This window comes from Plasmodium berghei (genome assembly GCF_900002375.2).
Source record: "Plasmodium berghei ANKA genome assembly, chromosome: 4".
NCBI classification, from domain to species: Eukaryota; Apicomplexa; class Aconoidasida; order Haemosporida; family Plasmodiidae; genus Plasmodium; species Plasmodium berghei.
In genome coordinates, this window is record NC_036162.2 from 218,689 (window position 1) to 234,328 (window position 15,640).

The window sequence follows — 15,640 nt, forward strand, 5'->3', positions numbered from 1 at the left end:
TTATTCAGAATATTTAAGATAAAACTCGTATTTTGCATGAACAACACTCATAATTGTTCATGTATTTATAGAGTTTTTTTTTTTATTTATTCAAAAATAAAATTTACTTATTGTAACTTTTTATGTGCGTTCTGTGCTATTATAAAATGTTGCAATAATTGTTTAAGGGTATAAAAAATTGGCAATTAAACCTGAACAAACAAAAAAAACTCAAAATAAATCAGAAGGAATTTTGTAAAAACTAAATCCATTTCCTTTGATATTTTCAAAGTCTTCTACTACACTTTTAAAAAAAATTGTACCTTTTTCACATGTACAATTTTAGAGAAATAGTTACACAAAATTTTTTTAATTATTTATTTTTTTTTTTTGGGAAAATAATATTTTATCATATAAATTTATATAATTTTCGTATTTCTCTATGTCTCTTTTTGTCCAATCCTTAGTTGCTTTTTTGATTGATTGGTTTTTAAGAGTTGATTTATTTTCAAATTTTTTTTTTAATTTTTGTATATTGATTGGTATTTCACATTCCATTAAAAATGATTTAAATTTTTGTTCATATTTTCTTCGTAGAGACGTTGAAAATTGTTTATTTTCTTTATAAAAAAAAAAAGCTAAAAAATGTATTGCACTCAATTTTCCAGTTAAACCAGGATATAGCGGTCTATACTTTCCTAATTCGTACAGTCCATGACATATAATGTCATACAAATATGTTTTAAGATAAACCAAAGTAGTAATGTCATTTGTGCATTTAATTTTTTCAATGATAATATCAAACATATTTTGGTTATATAAATAATCCTTAGAATTGTTAACAAATGTTTCCATTTTTTCTTTATTTTCAAATAAATAATATGCATTTTCATATTTTATACAATAATTTTTATTTCCCTTAACAAAATTATTTTCATTTTTTAAGCTAACCAGACAAAATCCTTCATTCTCTATTTTGATATTTTCTTCTAAATTTACAATTTTTTCAAACTTTTTAGATGGTTCTTCTATATCTACATAAGTTTCTGGATTTTTTTCAAAATCTAAAACATCTTCATAAGCATTAACCAAATAGTAGTTACCATTATAATAGACAGTATAATTATTATATATGTTGCATTTTTCCAAAATATTTTTTTTTTTATATGTAACTATACAATATTTGTTAAATTTTATTTCCTGTTCATAATTTTCTTTTTCATATATATTAAAACCCTTAAAATAAGCAACTTTTTTATTGTATTTATATCTATTATATCTTTGATAACTTTTTATTTTTTCTTCGATTGCGTTTTCTATTTCATATTTCATTTTCCACATATTATTATATTCTATATAAACAACATTATTATATTTTTTAGGAATTTTTTCTTCAATATTATTTATAAATTCATCATATTTGATATTATCTATATTTATGCAATTACATATATGTGTACACACTTCGTTCGACTCATTATAATTAGCATTACATATGCAACTATTTGATTTTTTTTTTTTTAATTCAATATCTCTTTTCACTTTTTTATTTTGTATCAAAAATATTAAATGTGGAATTTCTTTCCCTATAAAAAAACTATCCAATTGTTTATTATTAAATGGAATATTATATAATATACATCCATGGGTTAAAACATCATATTGATTTCTTCTTAATTGTATTAATTCGATTATCATTTCATCACTTATGTTGTTTTGGTCGATTTGATTTTTATATTTTTCTATTTCATAACCAAAAGATAACAAATTTTGTAAATTAATTATTTTACATTTAATATTACTTTTTTTTAAATATTCATATATATCATTAACATGTATATTTGTATATATAAATATAAATGGGAGAATAAAGTGTGGAGATGGTTTTATTTGATTTAAATAATAAATTGGATTTTTTGAAAATGTATTTAATTCATTTTCAGTTCTAAAATAAAATAGAAAAGAGTCATATATAAGTAAATAATTTGTGTCTAAATTAACAATACTATCAATATTAACAGGAGAGTAAAAATAAAAGCTTGATAACTTAATATAATTATTATTTTTTAAAAAATTTGCCCATGTTTTATCAACCCTTTTTATATTTAATTGATGAAATAAATTATTTCTATATTTAATCATGTCTTTTAATCGATTTTCGATAGATATTCTAACATTTTTTATATGAACCTTTCCTATATCTATTTGCCAAATGTTTGTATTCCTTTCAAGATATTTAACTATTTTTTTGTTTTTTTTACAAATTCTTTTTATTTTATCTAAATTTATTTTATTTTCTTTCTTTACATTCAACTTTTCATTTATAATTTGTTTACCATGTTCCTCTTCTTTACACTCCTCTTCTTTTGTCTGGTAAAATTTATCATACTGTTTTATTTTGGTTTTCAACTTTTTATAGTTTTTTCCATAATCACATGTCAAATATATTACATATTCAGGAACCCGATAAGAATATTTTAAAACTTTTTCAAAATTATTTAAAATTCTATTCTCTAAAAATTTATATTTACTTTTTAAAATCTTATTTTCATTTTTTTTGGAAAATATTTCTTCACTTTTTTCTATGCTTATTACATCTTTTTTGTATGGAAATGGATCATCAGAATAGTATGTAGAATCACTATCTTCTGAATCACTACTATTCATATCTGAGGATAAAAAGCCATCGCTAGCATTTGTAATGGCATAAAAACGTTCCATAGAAAAATGTATCTCATTTGTTTGATTGTTTACATATTCACAATCTTTACTTAATTTATTTCTATCAATTTGATCAAGTTTGATTTTATCCGCTTCTTCCCCCATTTTATCATTTTCTTTATTATATGCAACATTTATTGATGTGGGAATATTTTTCTTATCACTAGTTTCATTTTTTACATCTAATTTAGATCCACATGAATTTTTTCTGATATCCATTAAAATCAATTTCAAAATATTTTTCATTTTTTCCCCTGAAGTGATACTAAAAACGGATTTCTTATCATATAAGTATGTGATAAGACAGTTTTCAAGTTTTTCATGTAATATTAATCTTGTTGTCAAAATTTTTAAAATGTTTATAATAACATTATAAGGTTTTATTTGATCAAACAATATATCGAATATATATTCGTCATATTTTATATCTACTAATTGAATTTTATATATTTCTTTGTCAAAATAACTAATGTTGTTTTCTAAAAATTGAATATCCTCATCATTTAAATAAATTTCTTCTTCAAATTTTTCAAATGGTATAATATGAATTGGCAATATGTTAAAATCGAGTTTCTTTTTATTATTAAATTTAGACAATTTAAATAAATAAATATATTTTAATATATATATGCATATATATGTAAAATTTATTAAAAATTCTTTTTCTATATTTATAATATTCAGACCAAATATATACGAAATATAATTTATTTCTTTCTCAAAAATAGATTCATAATCAGATAAAAATAATATTCTTAATGGTGGTACTGTATTAAAGTTATTAGAATAAAAATTAATATTTTTCATAAAGAGTAAAGAATGATATGGATTGGATAAAAAGTGTATTTTCTTATTATACATTAATTTTATATTATTTCTAGATTTATATAACCAATTATATTTTTTTAAAATATATGGACAATACATATTTATATAACAGTTATTTATTTTATCAATTAATTTATCATTTTTTAATACATTATTATAATTTAAATAGTTATGGATATATGGATTTACTAATTTTTGAATTTGATCAAGATATCTATATTTATGATTTTCATAAACACTATTATATTCTTCTTCTAAATTTAAAATATTCAGATTAAAATTTTTTGTTTCTATTTCATTCAACATTTTAATATAATTTCTATTATATAAATACATGTTATCATAATTGTTCAGATTATTTATTGGCCTGTCTTTTTTTATTTTTTGTTTTACTACTTGTCTTTCAAATCCACATTTAAAATCTTTTTTTTTCTTTCGCTTTATATCAAACCCTATAATGTTATCTATATTTATTTCCATTTTTTTAAAATATTTATAAATATTCGTATTTAATGGTAATCCAGATATAATAAAATTATTATTAGAAATTATTTCTTTGCTTCTTAAATTTGTTGAACATTCATTTGTTTGATTATCGTCTTTGTATAAAATATTATCAGAACCTTCTGCATCTATCATACTTGACATAGATTCTCTTTTTACATCTAACTGTGCTGAATTGCACATTTGAGTGTTTTTTTCCTTTTCAAAAGTTTTGATTAAATGTAGACTAAATTTATCTATCCCCTCATTTATACATTCTAGATTTTCAGAGCTAAAAATAGGATCTAATAAATTTTTTAAATGTAGATCCATTTTTTCATTTTTTTTAATTATTAGAAGATTGTATAAATATCTTATTTTTATTGCAATAGTAGAAATTTCTTTTAATTTTTTTTTTTTTTCAAAACTCTCACATAGATATTTGTTTGATTCATTGGAATTAGTGCTCAAAGTAGATGCACAATTTTTTTCATCCCCTGAATATTTATTCAAAATATTTTCTTCTTCACAAAAATCTAAATCATTTTTTGTCTCTAATAATTCTATAATTTCATTTTTTAGATAATTCAAATTTCCAACAATTTTTCTAATTATATACATGTTAAAATTATTTGTCTTTTTCATTTGTATACAAACATATCTAACTATAAGCATATCTGATATTGTTTTTCCTTTTAATAAATCATTAAACTCGAACAAATATATATCTAAATTATCTTTGCTCATTTCATTTTTTGATTTGAATATATTTTTAAAATATTCTTCTACATCTATATGTATTATTTTTTCGTAAGAATTTAAGAAATTCAAAATTTTTTTTTTTATCCAAATATTTGGAAAATAAATAACGATATTAAAATTAATTGATTCTTTTATTTTTTTATTAGAATAAAATTGAGGGAATTTTAAAAATTCAATCATTTTTTCATAACTTTCTAAAATATATATTTTATTCTTATAAACCACTTCAAATCCTTTTTTTCCTTTTATAAATTTCTTTTCATCAATATATGAAACTGGGCATAGTTTGTAAAATTCATTCCAATTTCTATAATAATATTCATATTCTTCTTTATAATTTTTGTTTTTATTATTTTTCATATTTTCAGATATATCTACAACTGTCTTATTCCCTTCTATACAACTTTTAATCATATTTTTCGATTCTAATTCTGTTAAATTTGTTTTTCTTTTTAATTCTATTATTAATACATCCTTTATTTTATCATTTATTTCTCTATTTTTAACATAAATATTATTATTTTTTTCTGTTTCTTCGTTTTCTTTTTCTATATTTCCTTCTAATGTGGTTCTCCTCTTTTGATATTTATAAGGGAAAAAATTATTTTTAAAAAAATAAGAAAAATTATTTTTAATCATATTAATATAGAATAGTTTATTAATTGATCTGTTTTTTATTACATCTATGTGTATAATCTTCAAAGTTTCAAATGTTTTCTTTAATTTTTTTTCTAATTCTCTTTTTCTTTTCTCATACATTTCGTCTGTTTCTTTAACTTGAAAATCGTTACATTTTAATTCCATACTATTCTGAGAAACAATAGTTGAAATATCTTTCTCGAATTTTATTGATTCTGAATATTTTTTTAAATCTTTATAATAATTTATATAATATTTTATAGGATCATTACATTTGTAAATATATTTTATTCTGTTGTTTGCCAAATTAAAATATTTATCACATATATTATTTGTGTTTATCATATTGATGTATTCGCATGCTTTTACATATTTTTTTTTACATTTATTTACTTTACTATCCTTTCCAATTTTATTTTCTTTCTGCTTATTTCTCTCTGTTTCATCATCTCCTTCTGATTCTGTTTCCACTTCTTCCTCGCTACTTTCTTCGGATTCTGTTTCTTCTTTACTATTTTCTTGGGATTCTGCATCTGACATAGATTCTTCTTCCTTTTCTATCTCTTTTACTTCATTTGCCGGTTCGTTTTCCAAGTAATTTTTCTCGATGCTATCTATGCTTAGATACTCCACATCTGAATACCCATCCGATTCGATATGTTCCAAATCCTCTGAGAAATTTACTATAATTTTATTTTGGCTTTTACCTCGAGTTTCATCATTGATCTCTTTTTTTTTTTGTTCATGTTCAAGTTCGTTATCTTCATCACTTTTATTGTCTTTTTCATTTTCGTCTCTCTGTTTATCTTCTTCTTTTTCACTCATCTCATCATTTTCTTCACAACTTTTTGAAGCATCGTCAGATTCATCATTGCTACTTTCATCTTTTATAGATTCTTCTTTTATTTCATCGTTTGAGTTTTCATTTTGTCCTTCTTTATTTATAACATTTAATTCCTTTTCTTTTCCAGCTTTGTTTACTACATTTTGAGGATTGATATTTTTATTTTTAAAAGCTGTTAACAATCGTTGAAATGCTTCTTCAGCGGGTTCTGATTCTATATTATTGCATCTAAAAAAGAAAATAAGATGAATCGATGAAATATAAATCAATAATTACCCCCCAAAAAATTGGAATCATCATACAAAAAAATCCCCAAATAAAGACATCACACATAATAGACATATATAAATAAATATGAAAGAGAATAAGGAAAATAAACTAATATTTTTCCATATATATTTTTCTCGTACCTTGATATTTTGTGAGTGTTTAAGAATATACAAAAAATTGGAAAGGAATCCTCAAAGGGATTTGGAAATATTAAATTATGATCTTCTAACAAGAAATCACTAATATTGATTTCGGTAGGATTAGATACATTTTTTAAAAAATTCATATTTAAAAAATTAATATAGTTAATATAATTTAAATTAGATAAATTTTTTAATTTTAATAACAAATATTCTGTAAAATGTATAAAATTTTTATTTAAATATAAAACATAACCATTATTCTTTGATATCATTGTATTCATATATTCTAATGTTAAATCCATTATTGTTTTAAAATCAATAAATCTACCATTTTCAAGATTTAAATTAATTAATTTGCCTAAAGGAGATAAAAATTCTTTTTCTGTATTTATATTTTTATTTAATATTATTGATGGTTCAATAAATTCAACCTTTAGTCTTTTTATTAAACGATATATATTGGGGGACCCATTAGATATGATTATAAAATTTTCTTTTTTACTTCTTTTATTTATTTTTATAAAATTTCTCATCTTATTTATATTATCTATGAATAAATATTTTAATTTATTTCTTTCATCATTTGTTTTATGATATAGTTTTATGCATTCTATATTGTCTCCTGTGAACTCTTTATCATCTATTAATTTTTCTTTTTTTGACATTTTCTCATAAATTGAAATATTTTCATCAATTTTCTTTCTTTCCTTAATAATATGATCATTTGATTCTTCATTTATTTCTGATCCCTTATATATATTTTTTCCAAACTTTGGTTTTTCATCATTTTTTTCATTTTTTTTTCCTTCGTTTTTCATTCTTTCAAAAGATTTAGAATCTTCATTTAAATTTACAACTTTCTCACTCTCACCATTGGAATTAAAACTATAATAACGGGTTCTATTTTCTAGATCAGACTTAAGTTCATTTGTATCATCATTAAATGAAATGTCTTTATCATAACTCTCAATATTCAACGGTTTCTTTGAAATGTCGATATAACTGTTCGAAATATTTTGAGCTTCTTCATGCACTGACTTGTTTTGTATATGATTTAGGGGATAAATATTATTGTCGTTTTCCACATCATTAATTATATTATATTTGTTTTCCACATCATTAATTATACTATATTTGTTTTCCACATCATTAATTATACTATATTTGTTTTCCACATCATTAATTATATTATTTTCTTTATATTTAAAAAGGGGATCTAAATTCGTTTGCTCCTCTATTTGCTCTTCTTTTTTATAGACATCTTCGGAACTAGCTATTACATCTTTTTCATGATTAAACAAAGTATCATCAGTTTGATCATCTTGAAATATAATTTTTTTAACTTCTTTTTCATTTTTTAATAAATCTTGAAATTCTTCATTAAGTTCATTTGAAATTTTATTAAGTTCAATTTGAAATTCTTTTACTTTTTTTTGATCAGCCTGAGCTGATAATAAATTTTCATTTTCTTTTTCTATTAATCCTATTTCACTTTTAATAATAACATCATTTAATATTTCGTTCATTTTAATAAACTCTTGATTTATATTATTATTGTTTTCTTCTTTTTTTCCATACACATTTTTTATTTCTAAATTTTGAATTATATCATTTTTTTTATTTTCTAATTTTTTTGTTTCATATTCATTTTTTTCATTTTGGATTTTGGTAGTTATGTATTTTCTTATTATATTGTCATAATTTTCTTTGTTGCCTTCCCATTCAATTTCTTCGTTTTCTTCTTCTTCGTCTTCTTCTTCTTCTTCTTCTTCTTCTTCATCTTTTTCATTTTTCATGAGTTCGTTGTGCTCAATTTTATTTAAGAACATATTTAAATCTTTCTTATACGATTCGCAATTATTAGATATACTTTTTCTGACTGTTTCTAATAGCATTTCCTTTTGCCTTTTAATCTCATTTTCCTGTTTAACCTCATTTTCCTGTTTAACCTCATTTTCCTGTTTAATCTCATTTTCCTGTTTAACCTCATTTTCCTGTTTAACCTCATTTTCCTGTTTAATCTCATTTTCCTGTTTAACCTCATTTTCCTGTTTAACCTCATTTTCCTGTTTAACCTCATTTTCCTGTTTAACCTCATTTTCCTGTTTAACCTCATTTTCCTGTTTAATCTCATTTTCCTGTTTAACCTCATTTTCCTGTTTAACCTCATTTTCCTGTTTAACCTCATTTTCCTGTTTAATCTCATTTTCCTTTTGTTCTTCTTTATCATAACTCGATGCTCTTCTCTCATATTTACTGTGGTCTTTAGAATCGCAACCATCCATTTCAGAACTGCTTATCACATCTTTGTTTCGTTCAAGGTCAGAATTTATTATCGAATCTTTGATACTTTTCATAGCTATTTCATTCACTCCAGATTTAGAGGATTTTCTCAATTCGCTATAAAGATGTATATTTTTAATTTCAAACGAATTATCATTTTGTTTATTATCTGCATTCGTTTTATTACTCATAAAATTTAATGAATCATCATTTGTACTATAATTTCCTTCTAAATTTATTTTACTATCGTTAATTAGTCCATCTAAACTATTATAATTATTTTTGGATAATTTCATTTTTTTCCGTTTTTCTTTTTTTTCTAATTCTTCTAATATCCTTTTCTCATTTTCTAAATAATTTTTAGTTTTAAGCATATCATCATGTTCGTTAGAAATATTTTCATTTGATAACCGATTCATTTTTTTATCATCTAATTTAACATTATCTATAGCATTGTTATTATTATTTATATTATCATTTTTTATTTCTATACAATCTTTTTCTTTCAAGTTTTCTTTTAGTACATTTATGTATTCCTCATCTAAATAATCAATTTCTTCGCTTTCCTTATTGTTCCCATTTATCTTATTATTTTTATATTCCCGATTAAATTCATTTATTTCTTTATTTATATTGTTTATCTCAAATTCACTTTTATAACTTTCTTTTATTTCTCCTTCCGCATCCAAAGATCTATCCATGTTTGTTGTCTTCACCATGTCTACTCCACTTAAACTCGAATAATTTTCCATAACCTTTTCTTTTTCAGTGTTTTTTGGATCGTCTTTTCTATAATAACATATTTCTGTTTTTTTATCTTTATTTTTGCTTTCTACAATTTCACTTTTGTCATTACTAAAGTTTGTGCGCCTTTCTAAGTCATCCACTAAATATGTTGAAACATTTTTACCAGTTTTCGATAAGAGTTGCGCTGACTCATTCCTAATTTTATCTGACTCATTAATAATTTTATCTGACTCATTAATAATTTTACTTGGCACGTCTTCATCAAATTCTTCAGTATCATAATTATTAGAACCCTCTATCTTGCATTCTTTTGTAAATTCGTCCAAATTAATTCCGTCAATAAGAAGTGAGCCTTCGTTTGATAGTTTTCCAATTTCCGTTGTAGTTACCACATTTGAATCATAACATTGCTCATCTTTATATTTACCTTTTGATTTTTTATCTTCGTTAATTTGATCAATTTTATTTTGTGTTTTATTTTTGCCTCCAATAAATTTTAATTTTGAAAGCATGCTTATTATCGACCCATCTGTTTTTCTTCTGTTTTTATCCACTTCTTTTTTTGAATCAAATTTATTATTTTCAATAGTTGAACTAAAAACGTTTCTTTTATATTCTACCTTAGCGTTACTGGAATGTAATTGATTTTGTTTTATTTGGAATTCATTAAATTTTTTTACACCACTATTATCTTTCGAAATACTTTCTCTGTTTTGCTTATTTTTTTCAAAATCTGCAAAGACAGAAAAGAGATTCAAAAACTAAATGTATTAGAAACTATAGAAATGAAACGCACATGCACAAGTTCACAAAAATGAATGTTTTCCTCATGCAAATATGAGTTTTTTTTTTTTTTTATTTTAACCATGATATATTTTTCTTGTAATTGGCATTTTAGAGGATAATTCATCCAGTATACTTATTCCTTGGATATATGTATTATTATCTTCATCAATATTATCCCCTAGAGGCTCTAAAGGACAAATTTCATTGACATCAAGGAGTAATATACTTCTTTGAATTTTCGGATCTTTTTCTTTATTATTTAACAAGATTTCAAATAATTTTTTAGCTGATTCTTCATTTTCATCTTCGTTATAGCTTTCAAAAGATTCGTGTGTATTATTATTATTTTGAATAGTATTTGTTTTTATTTGCTCTGATTCATTAATTATATTTTTTAGAGTTTTGATATTACTCACTGTATTACTTTCAAATTTATTATCCTTTGATTCAGTTTGAATAGGATCACTACTAGATGTAGTTTTATTTACTGCGTTATCAAATATAGACAACTTTTTATTATCTCCAACACCTATATTTCTTTTAAAATTAATTATAATAACAGGTTTTTTTTTTGTAATTTCTCCATTTTTATTTTTAATTTGAATAAATGTAATTCTATAAAATAAAGACTTTAAAAAAAATGCATAATCATGAGCATTTATAGTTGGAGTCCATATATCAGCTAATTCAAAAAAAGTATTAAAAAAAGAATCAAAGTTTAAATATTTTTTCCCTTTTGAATCATTATTCCATTCATCGTTTATAATTTTGATGACTTGTTTTATTTCAAATTGTGGAATTAAAACTTTACATATTCTTAGCATAACTTTAAAATATTCTATTTTACTAAATTTATCGTTTAATTTTTTATTCAAAATATTCATCCATATATTCTTTACACATTCTATGAATACATCATTACTCCTTATTTTTTCTCTCTCTTTTTTTAAATCTTCATTTTCAAATCCTATATCCCCTTGATTCAAATATTCTTTTATTTTGGTTATGTTTTCTACATCGGCCACAAACTCATTACTAAATTTTTCTTCCATTCTATTTGGAATTAAAAGTGTGTAGTAATTAAGATGAACAAATCAGAAAAGGAAAAAGGAGAAAAAGGAGAAAAGGAAGAAAAATATATTGGGGGCATATGTTAAATGAATTAAAATTTATCATTAATTTTATAAAAGCGAATTATGTATTCATAGTTTTTTCATAGAACAATAATATAAATATAGGTGATGAAAGCTTAAGAAAAAAAGACAGAATCAAATTTACAAACGTTTGTAAAATTCTTAAATCCTTTTACAATAAATTAAAAAAATTTCATGATATTGAAAAAGAAAGAAAAAAATCTTATATTCATTGGATAAGAGAAAATACCCAATTAAAAAAAAATAATGTTATAGAAAAAATAAAGCATTTAAACTAAGATATATTTCGAAAAAAATATATATTTCGCATATATGCATGCCTACATACGTGTGTATATGTACAGATGCATTCCCTTTATATACTTTTTATATTATTAATCATCAAACCGTTATATGTTACATTTTCATTTTTTTATATTAAAAAAAAAAGTAATATTTTTTATTATAGAATTGAGAAAAGGTTATAAAATTTAATACATATGTCTCTATTTATATACACTATAAATTAGCAATTGCTCAAAAATAAAATGTTTAATATATTTTAGACAAAATTAAAAATATATATAAACATATTTTTTCCTTAAATATAGGGACACACCTTTTTTTTTCTCTATTTTCTGCATTCATAAAAAGGGTGTAGGAATTATTTTTTTTTTTTATTCCTCATAAAGCTTTTTTTTTAACATTCATATTGTTTTTTTTTTTTTTAATTCTTACTAATTTTATATTTTCAAACAAACGGAAAAAGATAGGATTCATAAAATTATTATTTCACAATTTTTATTAAAAGTTTATAATATATGAGAAAAGGTAACATCTTTTTTTCCTATCAAGGATATTATTATTTTTTATTTATATTAATCAAACTTTAGCGAATAAAAAAAAAGAGAAAAGAGAAAAAGAGGAAAAAAGAGCATTGGCATTTTATTCCTTTCACAAAAGGATAATTTTCACATTAAAAAAAAACAATTTATACTTACATTTTTATAATAAATAGTAGATTTTCAAGCTCTATTGAACCAGCAAGTATGTATCAAATACAATTATATCATACTATATATGTACATTCTTGTATTTTGAAACCAACTTACAAATTAGTGTAAACACATGTTACTTCATTTATCGTTACAATTAAATATTCCACATTGGTACAAAGATATGTATTAATAAAATAAAAATACACATAAGAACAAAATTTAAAAAATAATTTTTCCTCTAATTATGCAAATATTCATAAAACTGCTACATTAGTATCTTAAGATACTTGTGGCTATTTTTATATGTAATAAATAATTTTACATTTTTGTGAGCCCTTATATATTTAAAATCAGTCATATATTATGTACATGGACATGTATACATCTATTAATATTTTAATAAAACATAAATATTTTTACTATAATTTTATTCCTAGCTTTAATATATTAATTGAAAAATAAATTCACATCCACATTGTAAACTCAAATTCATAACTACCACTATACAAGAAAAGAAGACCAAACTATATAGTAAGAAATATAGATATCTTCGTTTATTTGAATGTGTATAATATATTTGTTTCTTTGTTATTTTTGGATAAAAATATATGTAACAATTTATAATTTGTTTACACTCTTTTCCCAGAAATGGAAACACAAATACCTGATAACGATGTTAATAAGATAATAACTCAAATAAATAATAAGAAAGAAAGAGAAGCTGAAGATGAATGTGAATTTCCTTTATACAAAAAAATAAAAAAAAAACACTATAATTATGAAAATAACTCGAACAATTTTATATTAACCAATCCAACATACACACAACAATTTAGTTCGATATATAACATACGAATAAATATAATGCGAAAATTATTAATGAAAACGATAGAAAAGTTAAATGTAGGAATAAGTGATGATTCAAAGGGGATTATAAAGCAGGAAGTTAAAGAACCCGAAAATGGGCAGAAAAGTAAAGGAGGTGAAAATGAGCAAGTTAAAGTTTTACAATATTTGAAAGATATTAAGATTAACGAAAAATGTTATTGTATTGGTACCATTTTTAAAAAAATGGATTTAAGGCCATCAATTTTAAAAGAATATATTAGTGAACTTGACTATCTTGATACAGTAATAAATTATTCACAATATCAAGATATTTTATTTTTAGAAGATGAAACAGCACGATTAAAATTAGAAGGAAATATAAATAGCGATAATTATGTTACAGGATTAACTATAATTATAAAGGGTGTTGGTATGAGCAATGGTTCGTTATATGTAGAAGAATTAATATATTCATATTTACCAAAAATAGAAATTCCCAAATGCATTAGTAATGATGATAAATATATATTATTTGTATCAGGATTATATATAAGTGAACAAAATACAAATATAAATAATATATCATTATTAAGAAATTTTATATTAGGATTACATGGGGATAAATTTATATCTCAAAATTTAATCAGATTAGTTATAGTTGGTAATTCGCTTGGAAATATAAATAGTGATGTAAATGATATAAATGTAATTGATACATTTTTATCATCTTTATGCTCATCAGTATATGTTGATTTAATGCCAGGAGAAAAAGACCCAAGTGATGCTATTTTGCCTCAACAACCATTTCCAAATATGTTTTTTAAAAAATCCAAAAAATATGATTCTTTTCAATGTGTTACAAATCCATATATGTTTTCAATTGATAATGTAAATATATGTTGTATGTCTGGTGAGCCAGTTAATAATATTATTTCTTATTCTAAAGTTACTAAATTAGATGCCCTTAAAATGATAGCAAAAAGCAGAATATTATCTCCCACTTCACCAGATACATTAGGATGCTACCCATATATAGATAATGATCCATTTTGTATTAAAGATGATAATATTTATCCACATATTTTTGTAAATGGAAATTGCTCAAAATTAGAAATGCAATACTTAGAAAATGAAAAAAAACTTCCTTTTTTGGTTTGTCTACCAGATTTTAGTATCACACCTAAAGCATTAGCTATTAATATCAAAAATATGGAATATAAAATTATATCCTTCAATATTCAAGAAGGGGAATAAACTATATTCCTATAATTGTATATCCACATTTACATATCTTTGTGAGAAAAAAAAAACTTATATCTAGGAAATTAAAACATTCCGAAAAATCTATTACTCTTTCTCATAAAATAACAACAATTCTTTGTTTTCCGATTTTTATACACAGTTAAGTGTAACATTTTTTTTGTCAAACATGGCTGTATATATATGTATTGCACGCCATTTTGTGTCTAATAGTAAAATGAATTTTAATAATTTTTAAATCGCACACCCCAAAAATTAATTTAATATAATTTCTCACAAATAAATAAAATATTACATTATCATACGCAATCGAAATAATTTATCCCAATAGTAATTACAATGTATGTAACGCATATTCCCCAATTATGTGTACTTTCTTAATTTTACCCTATTAAAGTATTTGATATTTTTTAATTTCCCTAAAATTTTATTAATATTTTAAATGAAAACGGGTTGTGAAATCATCTATTATATGTTTAAGATTATTTTAAACATGAAAAACAATTTCATTAAAAGAAAGCAAAAAATATAAAAAATAATAGCATACTCACAAAATGTTATATTTTTTTTTTCTTGTTTCTTCTTTATGCATACTTATAGATGAACATATTGCAATGTGTTGCCTTTATTCTTTTTTTTGACAAGATAGAAAACAGACAAAAATCATAGTAATAAATATATTCAAAAATATGCATACACAAATGTTTACGATTTTAATATGACCAATTCATAATTTTAATTATATATATTTTTTTTATTTCCCTAAAAGGTTAGCTTTTTAAAATATTCTATCGCATACATAATTTTATATACTATATTATATATTTTTTACATGCACCTGCAATAATATTTATAAATTTTTATAGTTTAGTTTTTTATTTTTTTTCTATGAGAACTTAAAGCGTTAAAATATTGTGAAATTTCATAAAATACAAA

General features: G+C 22.1%; 2 protein-coding genes across 2 annotated transcripts; one reads left to right on the forward strand and one right to left on the reverse strand.

Annotated features, from left to right (window-relative positions):
- Window positions 1-348: 348 nt before the first annotated feature.
- PBANKA_0406200 (conserved Plasmodium protein, unknown function) lies at window positions 349-11,537 on the reverse strand (the record flags this gene model as incomplete). Its single annotated transcript, XM_034568096.1, has 3 exons — window positions 349-6,484; window positions 6,667-10,432; window positions 10,565-11,537. The coding sequence occupies 3 exons, from the start codon at window positions 11,535-11,537 to the stop codon at window positions 349-351; spliced, it is 10,875 nt and encodes a 3,624-aa protein (XP_034420119.1).
- Window positions 11,538-13,264: 1,727 nt separating this feature from the next.
- Window positions 13,265-14,698, forward strand: PBANKA_0406300 (DNA polymerase delta small subunit, putative; the record flags this gene model as incomplete). Its single annotated transcript, XM_034568097.1, has 1 exon — window positions 13,265-14,698. One exon carries the CDS (start codon window positions 13,265-13,267, stop codon window positions 14,696-14,698), a length of 1,434 nt encoding a protein of 477 aa, XP_034420120.1.
- Window positions 14,699-15,640: the final 942 nt, after the last annotated feature.